Genomic DNA, 18,987 nt, shown 5'->3' on the forward strand with positions numbered 1-18,987 from the left:
AAATTGCCCAGATCTACACTACCGATATGGGCTGCATTATCCCCGGATTTTCATGGACATTTCAGCGATTTCCGCCCGTAGGCCATTTACAAGGACAGAATACTGGCTATTTCCGGGGGATTCTGGACATATGGCAACCCTAAGTATTAGACAGGTTGAGGAAGGAAAGGCAGCACGTAGCGGCAGCAAGGAAAATAAGGTGACACTGGAAAGGAATCCTTGGCCTTCCTGATGGTGTGGGGTGAGACCTCCCATCAGCCCCGACGAGCATTGCCATTAATCAGGAATCATGGGAGTTGTAGTTCAATAACATGGTCTGGTTTGACCAAACTGCGGGAGGCAGTGGAAGACAGGAGTGATTGGCGTGCTCTGGTCCATGGGGTTACGAAGAGTCGGACACGACTAAACAACAACAAACATTGTCTGGGGGACAGAGTGGGGCGCAACCTTTATGATCTTGGAGCAGCAAAGGGAGCTGGATGTGTTTTGGTGTGATGGGAAACCGCAGGCTTCTTTAAAAAAAAATAACTTTTTGTAAGAATTTTTATTGTGCTAGCCACAGGCCGTATCAAGCTATTTTAATCAATTAGTATGGCAGTTCATCTTTTGTTACAAGTTTATTTACAAAATACACCTAAGGAATCTTGTGGCATTTTTAAGAGTAACACATATTTTGTGGCATAAGCTTTGGTGGGCCACACATACCCTAATACAGTACAAAGAGAAGAGAGTGGTGGGGAGAGAACCAATTAGGCCAAAAGCTGACAGAAACAATAAAGTTAATGCACCACACAGAGCACATAAGAATATTGCATCCAAATAGGTGAGAGTTAGTGTGACTAGAAATGTAGCCTTATGAGGCTTTGCCCTCGGGTGGGAAAAATATTGTGCCTGGGAAAGGGAAGTGGGAGTCAACAGACACTCAAGGAATAGTTTTGGAGAAAAAGGTTTTATTTCTACCGTCCATGAACTGGTAGAAGGAGCAAGTGTGATAGTCCACAAAAGCATGCACGAAGTTCACAGTCATGTGCACAAGCATATATACCCCTTTCCAGTTCCCTCCTTTCTCCTCCTTCCAGAGTCCTGCCCCATGAGTTCCTCTGAGCATGAACAGAAAGCTGTATTGGGACTATTGTGGACTCTTGGCACCCTTCCCAGGAAAGGGGTTTCAGAGTGTTCAGATATGTTTCAATCTCTTGTTCTGGCATGGTTCCCGGACAGAAAGTAAGTTGCAATGTGGTTCTTTAGCAAGGCCAGAAGGCGTGAGAAAGGCCTGAGAAACAATGGACTGTTCTCTAACTTTTGTTACAGCAGAGCGGAATGTTTCTGATGCTTAGCTGCTGAGAAAATGATTTTGAAAAGCTTTGAGAAGCTTTGAGCCTGCTTTGGTGGGGGGTGCCTCACCTTCCTTCAGTATGACCTACCCCCAACTAATGGCAAATAGGCAGAGGGCAGTAAGTAGTTGAAAACTAAAGAATCTTTTTATAGAGAGCTATGAATTTCTAGGATCTGATGACCAGGTTTCTAATATTATTCAGCATGGTAGCTTTATTTAGAGTCTCCATTTTTTTTGCTGGTGTATGATAGTTTTTCAGGTTTGCTACAGAATGCATTGGGAAACTGAAATACTACTTCACTAGTTTCTGAGTCTAAATCTGTTTACCCAGAAGCAAAACCCACTCAATTCAATGCATATCAATATCAAGTAAGTTAACATAAGACTGCAATATTTGTTTCATTCATGAAATTTGTTTTCAATGCCAGGGTTAAAGCTGTGGATGATAAGAAGGTATACATATAGGATACTGTGCTTCTAGGCATGTGCAGTGCTATTTTTCCCACAATTTGCAGCCACTTGCATATATCTTAGATTAGGATACTGGGTTACCAAGTGATAGGGTGTGCCTTTAAGGCAGCAACAAACCCTCACACAAATGTATATATCTGTACAAAGTAGTTTTATATGTCTAGAGTTTAGTAAGATAAAGATGTTGATCAGGACTATCACTTCATAAAGGGAAGACTGCATCATTCCAAGTCAAACATCTTTCCTTCTACTGTTCACATCTGTAGAGTGATTTCATTGAGTAGACCGGTGATATCTCCGAAACTTGCAAGCCAAACTTCTCTTGCAGGCGGCAGCTCCATTTATGATACATACAGCTGTTTAATGAAAACAGCCACAACCATCAAATAATTTCAGTACCTGCTGCAATAAGTCAATTATGTCAAATGCAAGTTGACTGTGAATTAAGAACAAAATTCATAATTTTAAATTTAATTTTATTTATAACATTTATTTCTGACCTTTCAGAATATTAATTCTACAAGGTAGCTTACAAGTAATATTATATTATGTATTTTGAAAATACAAAAAAGTTAACATATCAAAACCACAGTGATTATTTCTACCTGAAGGGGACAGTACAAAAACTAAAACATGAATGCGTTCCTCTTTTGCATGTGGCAAAATATTTGTTTTCACTTTCCAAGCAGTGATTGTGTCAAGTGGTCCAAAGAAGCAGATATATTTGTTGGCATCTGTTCATCCAGTTACTTTCACCTGTAATTTAGGTGGGAACAACAGTAGCAGTATTCAGTAAATGTTCCTTTTATTTACAGTGAATTTGCACTATTTCATCCAGGCACATGTTCACCTTGATGATTCTAACTACTAATGTATTCATGAAGCTAAATCTGGTTGGTTCAGAATTCCTTCTCAAGGAGGCACCTCCTAAATGCTGGAGTAAGTGCCACATGAACAGTAGCAAGGAATGATGATGGGGAATCCAAACAAAGAGTCCCAGGTCTGAAGGGACATGGGGCCACTATTTAGCAGGTCTGAGTATCAGGGGCGTCTTGCTCATAGAGGCAAGTGGCGCAGGGTGCCAAGTTCTGGAGGGTGCCAGGGAAGAGGCAGAGGCTGGGTGCGGCGCATCCCGGCATCAGCTGGCTGCCCTCACCTGCCTCCGCCATGCCGCCCCGAAGCAGTGCCGCACCTGGAGCCTCCACCTGCCGTGGCCACAGCGGCACGGGCGCCAGAGAAGAGGCGGAGGATGGGTGTGGCGCCTCCCGGCATCAGCTCGCCGCCCTCGCCCGCCTCGCTGAAGTAGCGCCACACCTGGAGCCTCCGCCTCTTGCCCGCCCGAGTCACCCTCCAGCCGCTGGCTGCAAAAAAGTCGGCAACTCTGGGAAACCGAGGGGGGCGCCAGAGGGATCTTTGCACCACGGCACCGGATATACTTAAGATGGCCCTGCTGAGTATTGTCAATACCTCAACAGGTGACCATCTTGGAACCATGTGTATGCCCCCTTAGGATTCCATGACAGATGAAAGAAAGGATATGAATGCAAGAAAATAAAACATATAAATAAATAAATACATTTTATCTTGCTGCATACAGTTATCTTTAGAACGGGGGCAATATCAGAAGATTCAGATATTGGTACATACTGTAATCCATAGCTAGTTATCTATTACTGCATGCATTACATGCATATATAAGAAATAAAGGTGTATTATTGGGGGCTGGGGGAGAGATTCAGCTATTGTGAGGAACCTGTGGCCTTCCAGAGGATGTTGAACTCCATCAGCCCCAGTTGTCTTAGTCAATGGTCAGGGATGATGGAAGTGTAATACAGCAATATCTAGAGGATCATAGTTTCCCCACCCCTTTCTTTTAGCATCGGACTCAGGGTCTCCTTTTTAACATTCAACTGGGACATTTTGAATGTGGACAAAATTATCTAAATCAAAGTCTTACCCATTACTGCAAAAATGAAGCCTTTTTCAGAGTTGGATCATGCTACTTGAAGGTCTGGACTTTCATATATTCTGTTGCTTGCAGGAGTATATTTACTTAAGAAATAGGAAGAAAACAGTATTAAAGAATCAAGTAGAAGAGTTCGGGATTCAAATAAATAAACTAAAATGTTTTTTTTTTTAAAAAATGCCTGGGATCCAGAGTTCCTGTGAGTGGAACTCTGTTCACAGGACAATCCAGCTTGAGATTGGGCAGGAGGGAGGTGATTTTTGCCGCACAGATTATCCTTTCCTCAGATTCTTCTAACCCCATTATCTTTCTCAACATGGAGATGTGGCTGTTTGCCAAGATAACAACTAATTCTTCAAACTACCGTACTGAAAGATCAGTGTAAATTTACAGAAGTGTGAAATCTTGGCATGCCCTGTTAATGGGGGTTCTATTTAAAAACATATCTTACAGAGGGGGAAAATTAAAGATATAGCCAATGTTCCTTTAATTACGGTGCAAAAGAATCTGATGAAGCAGCTGGGTTGATGCAAGTTATTGCCCAAAACGCATGGAGGGTACAGCAGGCATCCCCAACCTGTGGCCCTCCAGATGTTTTGGCCTACAACTCCCATGATCCCTAGCTAACAGGACCAGTGGTCAGGAATGATGGGAAATGTAGTCCAAAACATCTGGAGGGCTGAAGGTTGGGGATACCTAAGGTAGAGGATGGCTGATATCACCCCATGGCCATTTTCCCCAAACAGACGGCAAAAGATACATTTGCATTTGTGTAAAAGGCTATGGCTTTTGTCCAGGTAGAGCTGAAAGACACTGCTTGTACTTTTGTACAGGGGTTGGGACACAGATCGGTCTGCAAATGTGTGTAAATTAGTACCGAGTATTACAAATAAGTCATAAAAATAAAGTAATGTGCCTTACGCTTTGTTCCGCTTCAAAACAATTACAATTACACAGAAAACACCAGCAATAACCAAAAGAAGCAAGGCGCCAACCAGAGAGCCTGTTGAAACCAAAGAATGAATAATGTTTGTATCCCGTAGTTGCTAATAGCAACATTATAAAACCATAATATTTTGGAAAACAAACAAAAAGTTCTTTAATAATAATACTACAATAATTCACCAGAAATCATTTACACTACAGAATCCAAAAGAAACATTCTAAAAATTAACCCATTAATTGGCATGGTTTTCATTTTTATATCCGTGACAAAACATCTTTCTAATTTCATAGTCAATAATTCTGTAACCTTTATTTGAAGACAGTTATGAGCTAATTACAGTTTCTTGAATCCTGAGCTATATATGAGATTTATGAATATGAATGAGTGCGCTCTCGTAAATTTTGACATTTACAAAAATGTTTTTGGGTTTTGATAAATGTTCATTTAAATTCTAGATTAAATTACATATTTTTAAACAAGTTGAAATCCTAGTTTACCTAGAATTCTGAATATAACCGTTTAGGATTAGGTTGAAAGGGAAATAAAGCAATCCAATGCAACATTTCTGCTCTTGAGTCATGGCATGTTTTGACTCTGTTCCTGACAAAATAGCTGTATAATAAAAGTGGCCATCTGAGCTTCCTCCAGGTTGGTTTTTTTAATGGAAACCTAGAGCAGCTCTTATAACTGTACTCAAATGTGTAAGACATGGTGGTGGTGATCTTTGCTTATGTTCTGTATTTCTTATCTGAGAGCCAGCATAGTAGAAGGTGGGGTGTTAGGGTTGGATTTGGAAAGGGAACTTCCGGTTTGAGTAACTTTAGTCAAATGACTCTGTCATGTTAAAATACTACACTGAGTTATTGTGAGGATAAAATACTTCTCTGAGCCTGTTGCTAGAGTAGAATAAAATACATTTAAAAAACTTAATACATTTGTTTTTGAAGTAATATGTAACAATGAGAGGGAATAGAGACACAACATTCCTGTGATAGTGAAAGTGGAGTTGTCCCCTTCCAAATACTACTTCAGATGCCAGTCCATCATCATTGCTGCTGTTGTTGTTAAAATTGTATACCACCCTTTATCTGTAGATCTCAGGGTGGTTCACAACATAAAATTACAATATTAAAAACACAAATTGCATAATGAAAATAAGAACAAAAACAAACCAATAATCCCCCGTACCATATCTCTCAAATGTAAGTAATAGTGCACCCCATATTAGTGTACTCTCCTAAATGTTTATTTTCTACCTGCTATCTTGGTGTTTTGCCAGCCAAGCATGCTGCTACCACCTCTTCTCGTTTCTCAGTAATCCTGCCTTGCCTCCATTGCTGTCACAATGCAGCACCTGAGTTTGTTATTAGTATAGATGATTCTGGAAAATATGTGCTAAACTATGAGACAGAAAATTAGCAAAGGCTGGACCATTAAGGAAAATGGGGTATTGCCCCACCAACCTCGGTCTACCCTTAGCTGGCCCCTGTCTGCCTGCGTTCTTACAGGAGGTGGCAGCAGCTATCAGTTTCCTCCTCCATTTTCATAGAATTCAGTAGTGAGGAGGATGAGGACAAAACGGATCAGTTGGTTCAGCCTCTCATTAGCTCTGACTCCACCTACTGTTGGTCTCTCTGCCTTTCACCCTACTAGTCCCAATGACCCATCAGCCACCACTGGCACTAATAGGCTTAAGCCATTCTATGCATGTATTGTGGAGTTGTAGCATCCTACATTTATAAAGAATCAGATGGAATTCTCTGGAAGTTACTTACCAATGCCTGTGGCTACAGAGATATAAAAACCTAAAGTGCAAAATGAAACATAAGGAATGAGCTGTATTACTATAGATCAAGAAACATTGAGTGAAAGCTTTCTAAGCACATAGTTTTATAATTAAGAAACTGATTTAACTATCAAATAAAACTTAAAGTAAATATGTTGAGGGATGTAACAATGGCATTAGTAATTGTCAAGCAATGCATGTTTTTTTTATTACTGAGGAAATATATTCACCTTAGGAAACGTAAATAAATGTCCATATGCCAGTCAATTGATCAATGGCCTGTTAATATGCCATTTCACTATTATTATGTCACTAATGATCAAATCAAGCATGATCAGACTTTGGCAAGTTTAACAAATCTACCAAATCAGTAAGAAATACTATAGGAATTATACTATCCTTCTGCCCCTCCCCGACAGCTTGGTATCATTTTGCCTCTAGCCTTTTTTTTAGCTGTGGACTGTGCAGTAGCTCAGTAAAGGAGAACAGACGGGATTCAGGCCTACCGGCCCTCCCATTCTCTCCAGACATGAAGTATATTCTTGACGTATGTGCCACTTGTGGTGCCCAGAGGAAATCAAGACAGGGCTTTATTGTGGAATAAAGCCATTAGCTTTTGATGGTGTTTTCTAAATTCACTTGCTGGATGGCAATACAAATCTTTCTATCAATACAAACTTCAACGAAATTCAAATTCGTCATCTACAGAAACCCTTCCATTCTGTTGCTCACCTTGGTTACAAACTGGTACAGGAGGATCCCATATGAAATCAGGCTGACACTGAACACGAGAACTGCCTTTCAAGACATAGCCATCCTCGCATTCCAGAGTCACATTAGCTCCAATCTGAATCACAATTTCTGAGTTTTCCTTCTTGCCACCAGAAATCTGTGGGAGGATGCAGCCTACTGCTGAAAATCAAAGATAATCAAAATGGCATATCAGGAAAAAGAGGTGATGATGGGAATTATCTAAAATTTACAAATACTTTTTGACAATTTACTTTTGCTCCTGTGACTGATAAACTTAATTCAGTGGTACCTCGGTTTAAGAACAGTCCGGTTTAAGAACGATTCAGTTTACGAACTCCTCAAAACTGGAAATAGTGTCCCTGTTTGAGAACTTTACTTTGGTCTAAGAACGGAAGCCGAACGGTGGAAGGGCACCGGCGGCAGGAGGCCTCATTAGGGAAAGCACGCCTCAGTTTAAGAATGGTTTCGGTTTAAGAATGGACTTCCGGAATGGATTAAGTTTGTAAACCGAGGTACCACTGTAATATATTGTGAGTTTAGAAAAACTGTAGAAAACCCTTTTTTCCTCTTCCTCTAGAGTGCATGGCTTGGCTCACTTGTCCAAGTCATCTATAGCCATTTTCTTTTAAAGCATATTGGAGTACAAAACACTGATCATGCGTCTTACAGTATTGGGGCCTGCAAATTTCAAATCCTCCTTATTTTGGCAGTAGGAACTTAATCTGGAAATAATTTGGGATTTGGAGAAGTAGCTACCTGGAATGCTCATCAGGCTTGTTCTTGTAATTAGAGTTGCAATAGCAGCTTTTCTGAGGGGACCTCAGAAAAAGAAGACAGTTTGATAAACTGGATAAATACTCCTGGCCAGCAGTGGCAGCCAGGGTCCTTTATGGCTGTGGAGGAATTATATACACACTTACCTTCACAATGTGGGACAGGAAGACTCCATACACCAGATGCTGTGCAATTCAGCATTGCCTCCCCTATTAGTACATAACCAGGTTGACAGCTGTAATTTACAGATTTTCCATTGGTATATTGTATTGATTCTGGTGCACTGTAATTTCCATGCTGGACATTTGGAGGCGAGGGACACTGTATCACTGAAAAAAGAAATAGAAATAGAAAGTCGTGTTCCTCTGCACTAGTCAGTGAGTGAGGGAGAAAATATCTCCAACACTATTATACATAACCTTCTGGACAGAATCCATTTAATCAAGAATTCCAAAAGTTAAGTTGTGAGTGAACATATCAGACGACACAGCGATTCTTCAAACAGCTCTTGTTTATTCACAGGCCAGAGCAGAACTGAACTAAAGGGTTCAGACAGCCTGCTTATATAGAGCTCCACTACAATGCAATTGTAACAGCTTTCTGTAACTATCCAATCACTGAACGTCACTTTCAATCCCTTATTTGCATATGTGGACCTGAGTGAAAAATATATACAGCCCCCTGCTGGCCCAGGGTGATAACTTCAGTATATAACACCAAATTCTTGCCATGGTTCTCATTTTGGAAAATAAATGGAACATTTCAGAGCATGTTATTTGCCCAAACGCATGCCTGCTGCCTTAAAAAATAGAGCTCAAGTTCCAGGTGATGCCCATGGTGGTCTTGGGGGGGCACTACAACAGCGTTCCATATGACGACAGTCTGTGGCCAAGCACAGGTGGAAGGCATCACACATTACTTATTAATCTGCCTTTTGTACAGGGATCCAAGAGACCAATTACTGAAACTCTTGCTGGAATTCCTGGAAGCAGGTTTACTATGGCAAAAATTGTTCACTTTCTTTTGTGTGATGCTAACAGATTTGTGACACATAAAGTGATACCTTACGCTCTGGGTTCCAGAAAGATTTAGAGAGCGAGAGCTAGACAATATTGCAATACGTTGCACTGGGGATTCAGAGTCTAACAGAAGTTAAGCTAGGTATGAACTCCTACTACCTTCCTTGAAATCCTTGATGCCCTGCATTATGTAATTGTTGTATGCTGTATGTTATGGTTTGCTGTTTGGCAAATTGCAATGGCCTTTGGTTAATACAATAAACTCTTTGGTTGGTAATATACATAATAAAATAACTTTCAGAATATGGTATCTAAGTAAGGAGTCCAGTCTTTAAATTGTGCAGTAGTTCAGTTTGAGCCCTTTAAAAGTTTTCCTTTTTTTGTGTGTATTCAATAGCTGTACTAGTAATTATTTTTATACTTTTAATAAATAATTAAGTGGAGAAGCCTAACATAATAGGCCTGAAAAATCAGAAGGATAGTTGTTGCTTTAATTAAATTAAATTATGCTTAAATTAAACATGCTTTAATTTAGTACCAGCACCCACTGCAGTACAGTCAATAATATGTTCTGAGTATTGACGTTAGTAATTTAGGGTTTCGGTCACAGGAACCCCTGCCATTGCATAAATTGTTCCAGGACCCATAAACATTTTCAGAAGGGCATTAAATCATACAGCAGCCTCCCAAGATGTAACCTTTGCTAATCTGGCTGAACTCTTGTAGAGGCATTGTCCAACACACTGGTCTTGGCGGGACTTCCACTGATAAAGCAAGCACTTGCTTTCACCACTTGCCAATCTGGCTTTGTCTTTCCTAATGGACAGCTCACACCCTCTATTATCCTATGCAAAACAAAACTTTGTGTGATACAGTTCCAAAATATGTCCTTCCAGTTTCAAGAAGCATTAATGTAAGAATGTGTCTGAATCAAAAATTTTCCAATGAAGAGAGGAACAATAATGGGTAAAGAGCGAAACAAAATTTAGATGCTTGCACTCTTTGAACCATTCTGAAAGATCCTGAAATCCAAAAACCTGCTTTTGCAGTGAGGAGCAGGGGCAGACTTGTTTTCTACATGTATACAGTTTGGATCTCTTCTCCATCGGCTTGTACAGAATACTGTGCCACCCTATATCTTGTGTATTGCAATCCAGAAACCTACTTTTGCAGTGAGGAGCAGGGGCAGACCATTTGCCAGATGGGGTGCAATAAATTGTTGCCTCTCCATGTAGAGAGTAGCCAGGCTCACATGTGTAATTCACAGACATTCCACTGGTAAACACTGACAATTCCTGGTGGCTGTGATCCCCATTTTGGATTTTTGTGGGTTGCTGGCACTGAATCTCTGACAGAGGAATAGAAGTGGAATCTAGCAGAAAATAAATAAGAAAGATTCTCTAACTCAAAGAATCATAATAGTTTCCTATATGCAGATAGTATCAAATGGTTTTACTTGTTTTATCATTTTAAGTGTTTTATCTCTTTTTATAATCATTTTATTATTTTATTATATTTTTATAGTAGCACTGTTATTCATCTGGAAAAGCTAAATTTATTGCCACCTACGTTGTCTGCTTTTACAATGCGGAACAGATTGATCCCATGTTCCAGAAGTCAGACAATGTATTATCGCAGCTCCAGTAAGAAAGTAGTCAGGGTCACAACGATACGTCACAGAGGAGCCATAAGGAAAATCTTCCAGACTTTCAGTGTCATGTTCCCCATTGGCAATCGCTTGAGGTGCAGGGCAACCTGTGGAGAAACGTTTCAATGCAGAACTATCATCAGAGCTTTTACTTAGATCTGCAAGACCTAAGCCAGGACAAGTGCACTTTAGGCAGACGTGCATTAACTACAAGGGCTACAAAATTGTACAGAGTCATGTGCACATCTATGGACCAGGGACAGTGACTGTACAAGTGAATGAAAATAACCTTTGCATTTTGGAAGTTTAGTCCAGTTCACAGAGTTTGAGCCTTCTAAAATACAGGTAACCAGATACTCTCCTTCAAGGGAATAACCGCCATCACAAATGTATATTACAGAACTCCCATAGGTGAGGTCTTCTCCTATATTCTTTCCATGCGCAATGCTTGGTGGCGGTGGACAACGCATTACTGCAAAAAGAAAAGAAAATCAGAAGTAGATATAATAATGCTAACTGAGAATTCCCAAGTATCACTTGCTCTGTGTTTTTAGCCAGCAAGGATAGGCAGGGAAATACTAACCTTCACACTGGGGTAAAGGTTGACTCCAAGCTCCAGAGGCTGTACACTGAATGGAAGCCTTGCCACGTAACAGGTAGCCACGGTCACAGGTGTAATTGACGTATCTTCCTGTAGCAAAATGAGCTTCTCCATGGCCACTGTGATCACCATTTGGAATAGGCAGAGGAGGGGGACACTGCAATTCTAAAGCAAAACTATATGAGCACCAAGCCTATCTCAAAGCAAGTAGAAACCCTCCCAATTCTTGATCCGAGGATTACAACTCCTTCACTATAGTAGATTCTAGTTTTTGTAGCTAGCATAAGCTGCATATTTCCCCACTAATCATGGTTTGAGATCACAGGAGTACCAGCCCTCTTCTCCTACTATTATGGACTACTGTTCCAACCCATGTCTGCCATGTAGATCCAGGTTCAGAACGAGTATTTCTGGTCCAGAGGTTCTTTGTAAGGGCACCATTGTGTGCTACGCTCTGGGTAGCATGTTATGTCCCTGCTGGAAAAAAGCCACTAGGGCCTATGATCAAGACACACACCTTCACAGTGCGGGGCAGGAGCACTCCATGTTCCAGAGGTTGTGCAATAAATAGTTCCCTCTCCAGTAAGTGAGTAGCCAGGCTCACAGGTGTATTTCACAAACATTCCATTGGTGAACACTGATGAATTCTCATTGCTGTGAATCCCATTTTGGATACTTGGGGGTGGCCGGCATTGAATTTCTGAAAGGAAAAGAGTGTACTTACAATGTCAAGACCATTCAAAATTATTCTTCCATCATCTTTGTGTACTTCATGTTTTCTACATGTATACAGTTTGGATCTCTTCTCCATCGGCTTGTACAGAATACTGTGCCACCCTATGTCTCGTGTATTGCAATCCAGAAACCTACTTTTGCAGTGAGGAGCAGGAGCAGACCATTTGCCAGATGGGGTGCAATAAATTGTTGCCTTTCCATGTAGAGAGTAGCCAGGCTCACATGTGTAATTCACAGACATTCCACTGGTAAACACTGACAATTCCTGGTGGCTGTGATCCCCATTTTCGATTTTTGTGGGTTGCTGGCACTGAATCTCTGACAGATGAATAGAAGTGGAATCTAGCAGAAAATAAATAAGAAAGATTCTTCAACTCAAGGAACCATAATAGTTTCCTGTATGCAGATAGTATCTCAAATGACTTAATTCAGTACACTTGTTTTCTCATTTCCAGTACAAATAGATGTGGGGGCAAGTAATTGTGACAATATTGGGAGGAGGTGTTTGAGCATGGATAGAGAGAAACTGCGGCACCCTCTCCCCACAAATGTTTGCTTAATATCTTTAATGTATAGCTTTTGCCACATGCTGAAAATGCACTTCTTTACCCTTTGACATTTAAAAATATTGTATTTTGTGGGTCCCATAACACTTTTTTACTGAATTAGAGCTGCTCTGCTCCGTATCAAATGGTTTTACTTGTTTTATCATTTTAAGTATTTTATCTCTTTTTATAATCATTTTATTATTTTATTATATTTTGATAGTAGCACTGTTATTCATCTGGAAAAGCTAAATTTATTGCCACCTACGTTGTCTGCTTTTACAATGCGGAACAGATTGATCCCATGTTCCAGAAGACAGACAGTGTATTGTCGCAGCTCCAGTAAGAAAGTAGTCAGGGTCACAACGATACGTCACAGAGGAGCCATAAGGAAAATCTTCCAGACTTTCAGTGTCATGTTCCCCATTGGCAATCGCTTGAGGTGCAGGGCAACCTGTGGAGAAATGTTTCAATGCAGAACTATCATCAGAGCTTTTACTTAGATCTGCAAGACCTAAGCCAGGACAAGTGCACTTTAGGCAGACGTGCATTAACTACAAGGGCTACAAAATTGTACAGAGTCATGTGCACATCTATGGACCAGGGACAGTGACTGTACAAGTGAATGAAAATAACCTTTGCATTTTGGAAGTTTAGTCCAGTTCACAGAGTTTGAGCCTTCTAAAATACAGGTAACCAGATACTCTCCTTCAAGGGAATAACCGCCATCACAAATGTATATTACAGAACTCCCATAGGTGAGGTCTTCTCCTATATTCTTTCCATGCGCAATGCTTGGTGGCGGTGGACAACGCATTACTGCAAAAAGAAAAGAAAATCAGAAGTAGATATAATAATGCTAACTGAGAATTCCCAAGTATCACTTGCTCTGTGTTTTTAGCCAGCAAGGATAGGCAGGGAAATACTAACCTTCACACTGGGGTAAAGGTTGACTCCAAGCTCCAGAGGCTGTACACTGAATGGAAGCCTTGCCACGTAACAGGTAGCCACGGTCACAGGTGTAATTGACGTATCTTCCTGTAGCAAAATGAGCTTCTCCATGGCCACTGTGATCACCATTTGGAATAGGCAGAGGAGGGGGACACTGCAATTCTAAAGCAAAACTATATGAGCACCAAGCCTATCTCAAAGCAAGTAGAAACCCTCCCAATTCTTGATCCGAGGATTACAACTCCTTCACTATAGTAGATTCTAGTTTTTGTAGCTAGCATAAGCTACCTTTCCCCCCACTAATCATGGTTTGAGATCACAGGAGTACCAGCCCTCTTCTCCTACTATTATGAACTATTGTTCCAACCCATGTCTGCCGTGTAGATCCAGGTTCAGAACGAGTATTTCTGGTCCAGAGGTTCTTTATAAGGGCACCATTGTGTGCTACGCTCTGGGTAGCATGTTACGTCACCACTTCCCAATCTGGCTTTGACTTTCCTAACAGACAGCTCACACTCTCCATTATCCTATGCAAAACAAAACTCTGTGTGATAAATTTCCAAAATATGTGCTTCCAGTTTGAGGCAGCATTACTATAAGAATGTGTCTGAATCAATGGTTTTCAATGTAGAAAGGAAGAATCATGAGTGAACACCAGTTCTAAATTTTGTAGCCTTCACTCCGAGAGCTATCCAAATAAAACTTATGACCAAGAATCTTACTTTTGCAGTGAGGAGCAGAGGAAGACCATGTACCAGATGCTGTACAGTGAACAGTTGCATTTCCAGTAAGAAAGTAGCCAGGCTCACATGTGTAATTCACAGACATTCCACTGGTAAACACTGATAATTCATGGTGGCTGTGATTCCCATTTTCAATCTTTGCAGGTGGCTGGCACCGAGTTTCTGACAAGAGAGCAAAAGCGGTAGATAGAAAAAAGTATAAATAAATAAATAAAACATTTATCACAAGGAATCATAATTGCTTCCTATGTGCAGATAGGAATGAGCTAAGCTGGTACTCTAGATTCTTCCAAGTCCCATGATACAGAAGCTCTTCCTGTCAGCCATTAAAGGTCCACAGAGATCCAGGTTCAGAGAGAGTATTCCTGGTTCAGAGGTGCTGACATTGTTTTAAAAGGGCACCATTGTGTGAACTCGTGTGAACTATTGCCTTTAAGGCAGCATGTACTGTGCCTTGTGAAAAAGGCCACCAGTGCCAGCGAACAGGAATATGGGGATTAAAACACAGAAAGTTGGTTCCGAACTTGTGGGTCAGGTAAAGCCTGGGCAAAGACGAGACATCTGAAGCAACTAGTGGTTGTTCCCAGATCTAGGAACCACAGTCTCTGTCCAGCCAGGGTTGAGTGCATCTTCCTTCCTTTACTAGTGATATTGCCTATCATTATTGGTTGGATTTCTATTTCAAAATTCAGTTCAATCAATTAAGAACAGAACTTGCTGAGTTTTCCCCTCTTGTGTTTAGGGGAAGGGAGCTGTACTGTAGAACATTTGTTTCATGAAGAAGATCCCTGGCTTCTCCAGGTAAGGCTGGAAATGCCCTCCCCCCCCCAAAAAAAACCCACAGTTGTGTGACTCCATATAAGGCAGCTTCCCATATTCCTAATTTGGGAGGGAAGTAAGTGGGTGGTGTGTTTTTTTTTGTGGGAGTGTGTCAAGTTAGATAAGTTTGTTAGATAAGTTTGTATGTTTTGTGGCTCGTATCTGGAAACTCCCAAGGAGGACTTCAACAGATTTAACTAACTTTTTTGCTTATCACAGAAAAATGAAATCCAGTCAAAGCTGTGCTTAGTACCTACCCCTTACACAGATGGGTGTGGGAGAATCCCATGTGCTGTCAAACTGGCACTGAATTGTATGGTTGCCTTTCAGGATATAGCCAGGGTCACATTCAAATGTAATTGTCTCTGTGGGCTTAACTTGCCCTTTAGATTTTGTTATTCTTCCATTCTGAATTTTTGGACTTACACAACCAGTGACTGCAAAGGAAAATATAAAGTAGCTAGTAGACTACATAGTGTATGTCAGCTGCAGTAAGGAGTATACTGTAGAGCTGTTTTCTTAATACATTTAATGTAAAGCTCAAAATTTAAATTGTTATATAAGGCTCTTTATGGATCAATAGCAAGATAGTGCAACATACATTTTGGAGTTAGAAAGTCTTAGCTTGGACTGCCTAGGAATAGCAAGGAAATGAGACCCAAAAAAAGAAAAGAATGGTCACTCCATTGGTCAGGCCTTGTTCCATTAACAGAGCTGTATATATGTGGCTCACACATAATATTTGAGGTGCCCTTCCCTTAAGGACTTAACTGGAGCTATAATTTTCAATGCAGAAATAAGGTACTTGTATGAACATTCACTTGCATTTTAAATCTGTTTTGACTGGTTAGCCTATACAAAGCCAAAATGAAAATCCAGTGTAGCAGAATACTTGCATTCACAGCGTGGGACAGGGAGACTCCACACACCGGATGCTGTGCAATATATAGTTGCCCTTCCTATTAGCACATAACCAGGGTCACAGCTGTATTTTACAATTTTTCCACTAGTATATTGTTCTGATCCCAGAGCCCTGTACTTTCCATGCTGGACTTTGGGAGGTGAGGGGCAATGTATCTCTGGAAAACAACAACAACAAGGGAAGAATATCTTGTTCTTCAGCAAGACAGACAGGTGATACATCCAACAATAACATACATAAGAAGTCAGCTTACTACTTTAGATCGTAGTATAGTGTGATTAAATTTGGTTTAAAATAAAACTTCAGTTTTCAAACATTACTGTATTAAACAACTTTAGTTGTGTGCTTGTTATTTCCCTTTGTGTTTTTGATCTTTGTTGTGCATACAACAGTCGTTGTTGCATGCGTCCATAGCTGTCCACTTAAACTTCAGCCATCCCTATGGAAATCAGAAGTGCAGAATTTGAAATGTTTTAGGTACTGCCCTTCTGACAGCCACAGGGATGGTAACAGAGCAACAAGAATAGTGGCTACAGCAATGCATACTCACAAAAGCACCCACCCCAACAAACAGTGACTTAATGGACCAATACCAACAAAGCAACAATAAAACATGTCAGTCGGGGGGGGGGGGAGAGAGAAATATATACAGTTTTGATATGAAATATGGAGGATATTTTCTGATGGGAAAAAGCATGCAACACACTATAAGAGGGTTAATGACGTGGCTACACTTCAGTCATTCAATAAGAATACACAGAGCTCATAAAACCCTGACCCATTATTTGTAAATCACCAACATTATTAGCTACAGTGGACAGAAAACAAGGCTGCCCTCCCCCATTTTCTGCATACAGATTTCTGAATTATTCTCAGTCCTGTCGGAACAACTGGAACTTCTCTGTACAGAGGAAGTCTATGCTTAGGGGTTCATATTCCATACTTACAAACAATGCTGCTTACCTTTATATACTAAAATACCATGGACCTGCACCTCAGCATAAATGCAAATTCTGATCTCTCTGGTAAAGCAAGGCCCTTCCCTTCACCACCCAGATCTTGAGTAGCTTACACAGTGGAAAGTGAGTCTTCTACGAGGTAGACTTCATTTCCCCAGCATGCTAGGAGAACTTTGAGCAGTCTGAGACTTCTCAAGAGATGTAGGAGCAAGGAAAATACATCTAAATCTGTCCTATTTCATTGAATTTTGTAATCAATTAGCCGATTGATGAAGCTGCTCCCCCAAGAGACAAATGTTTATTATAGAAAGCAAAACACTACTTGTAGACATATAAAGTCATACATTAGCTAAACTTTCTTATTTCCTTCCACCGCGAACTATTTTTTTTAAACATAGTGTGTCATGTATGAAATATCTTTCCTACCAATGTTTTCAGACTCGTCGTATGATTTGCATATGCTGCTTGAAATAAAAAGGGTGACTCACCTTTGCAGTTAGGCGCTGAGGAGTTCCAAGACCCAGATGCTGTACAAAAAATTCTGGCATCTCCTACAATGCTGTATCCAGGATCGCAAATGTATTCTACAAACCCCCCATTAGTAAAACCTTTTGCTTCCTGACTGCTGTATTTCCCGTGAGCGACCACTTGAGGTGGGGGGCACTGTACTGTTAAAAGAGAGGGTAAAGTATATCAAGGAGTTAAAAAAAATGAAAACTGTCACAACATCTGGGATGGTGTATCAGATTACATCTTCCAAATGCAGACTGTCTTATACTAGCGGCTGGAGGTGATGCTGCTCTGTATATCACAGAGGATATAAAGTTGAACACAGTGGCAGATTTAGGGCAGTGCTGACGGTTCTGTTTTTGTACTAATGTGAAGTTTCAGTGAGCCTGACATACTAGAAATCCCAAGAGGGGTGGATGTCTTCTCTGAATTGCTCTGGGTGGTGAGCTGCAGGCCCCAAGAGTAATTTAGTACTGGAGATAATACAAGCTAGAAGTTCCTAAAAGGGCAAACTCTGATCCAATCCCTGTGAGTGGCGATACTGTCTATGCAAGCAAGCAATTGCCAAGCAAGTCCAACACAATTAAAGTCTACTGTACTTCAGATGAGGAACTCAACCAAAGAAATGAGGAGATTAAGAAAAGGAAGTTGAATGGGAAAGTTGCAATATTCCCAGAATGCTGGGGAGGGGAAAGTTATTAAAAAACCACAGTAATAAAAACTCACTAGAATCTAAACAGCAGATCAGGAAAAGTACCACCAAGGAAAGAGGATGCCAGCATGGTTAAACAGCAGAGTCAAGGAAACTATTAGAGACAAGAAGGCTTCCTTCAGAAAGTAGAAATCTTGTTCAAATGAAAACGAAAAGGAGCACCAATTTTAGCAGAAGTGCAGGTGACAGTAAGGAACAAAGACCAGTGTTAACACCAGTACAGATGATAAAAAGCAATTATATCCTCTGTTGCCGAGATTGTACAAAATGTCATCTTAAATACTTTCACAACGTGGCAGAGGACTGCTCCACTCTCCAGAAGCTGTGCAGGAAATAGATGCCTTTCCAACAAGTGAGTAACCAGGATCACAGGAATAAGTTACAGACTTCTGAGAAGTAAACACTTCCCCAGGAAAACCATTGTGATTTCCATTGGGTATATCCAGAGGCAAGGGGCACTGTGATACTAAAAGAAAAATGAAATAGGAGAGAACATTCACAATAACATATTAATGGCACATTTAACTGAAAATGTATTTAAAAAATTTAAAATATTTTAATGTATTTATTTATTAAATTTCTATACCACCCTTCATCTGAGGACCACAGGGCAGTTTACAATATAGAAACTCAAAAATACATAACAAAGGGGGGGGGGACCACGAACAGTTTTAAAGAACATAGATTGCTGAATTAGCCAAAGGCCTAGGAGAACAGCAATGTTTTTGCCAGGCACCTAAAGATCTGTAACAAAGGTGCCATGTGAGTCTCCCTGGGGAGGGCATTCCACC

The 18,987-nt window shown here is 40.6% G+C and overlaps 1 protein-coding gene across 2 annotated transcripts in view; it reads right to left on the reverse strand.

Moving 5' to 3' along the window:
- Positions 1–2,269: 2,269 nt before the first annotated feature.
- Positions 2,270–18,987, reverse strand: part of LOC310847587 (complement receptor type 1-like) — a 41,748-nt gene continuing 25,030 nt past the window's right edge. The window contains exons 14-32 of one of the 2 annotated variants that reach the window (XM_083745463.1): positions 18,480–18,662; positions 17,463–17,642; positions 15,351–15,530; positions 14,254–14,436; positions 13,511–13,693; positions 13,217–13,399; positions 12,849–13,034; positions 12,171–12,377; positions 11,818–12,000; positions 11,283–11,465; positions 10,989–11,171; positions 10,621–10,806; positions 10,217–10,423; positions 8,179–8,361; positions 7,238–7,414; positions 6,495–6,524; positions 4,695–4,776; positions 3,765–3,859; positions 2,270–2,563 (exon numbers count right to left, since the gene is read on the reverse strand). In XM_083745463.1, the coding sequence (XP_083601589.1) occupies positions 3,802–3,859; positions 4,695–4,776; positions 6,495–6,524; positions 7,238–7,414; positions 8,179–8,361; positions 10,217–10,423; positions 10,621–10,806; positions 10,989–11,171; positions 11,283–11,465; positions 11,818–12,000; positions 12,171–12,377; positions 12,849–13,034; positions 13,217–13,399; positions 13,511–13,693; positions 14,254–14,436; positions 15,351–15,530; positions 17,463–17,642; positions 18,480–18,662 (2,957 nt within the window). In that variant the 3' untranslated portion in view covers positions 2,270–2,563; positions 3,765–3,801. Of the gene's footprint in view, positions 2,564–3,764; positions 3,860–4,694; positions 4,777–6,494; positions 6,525–7,237; positions 7,418–8,178; positions 8,362–10,216; positions 10,424–10,620; positions 10,807–10,988; positions 11,172–11,282; positions 11,466–11,817; positions 12,001–12,170; positions 12,378–12,848; positions 13,035–13,216; positions 13,400–13,510; positions 13,694–14,253; positions 14,437–15,350; positions 15,531–17,462; positions 17,643–18,479; positions 18,663–18,987 lie in introns of both variants that reach the window. The other variant, XM_083745462.1, reaches the window with a different exon arrangement.

This window comes from Podarcis gaigeae (assembly GCF_964106915.1).
Source record: "Podarcis gaigeae genome assembly, chromosome: 6".
NCBI classification, from domain to species: domain Eukaryota; kingdom Metazoa; phylum Chordata; class Lepidosauria; order Squamata; family Lacertidae; genus Podarcis; species Podarcis gaigeae.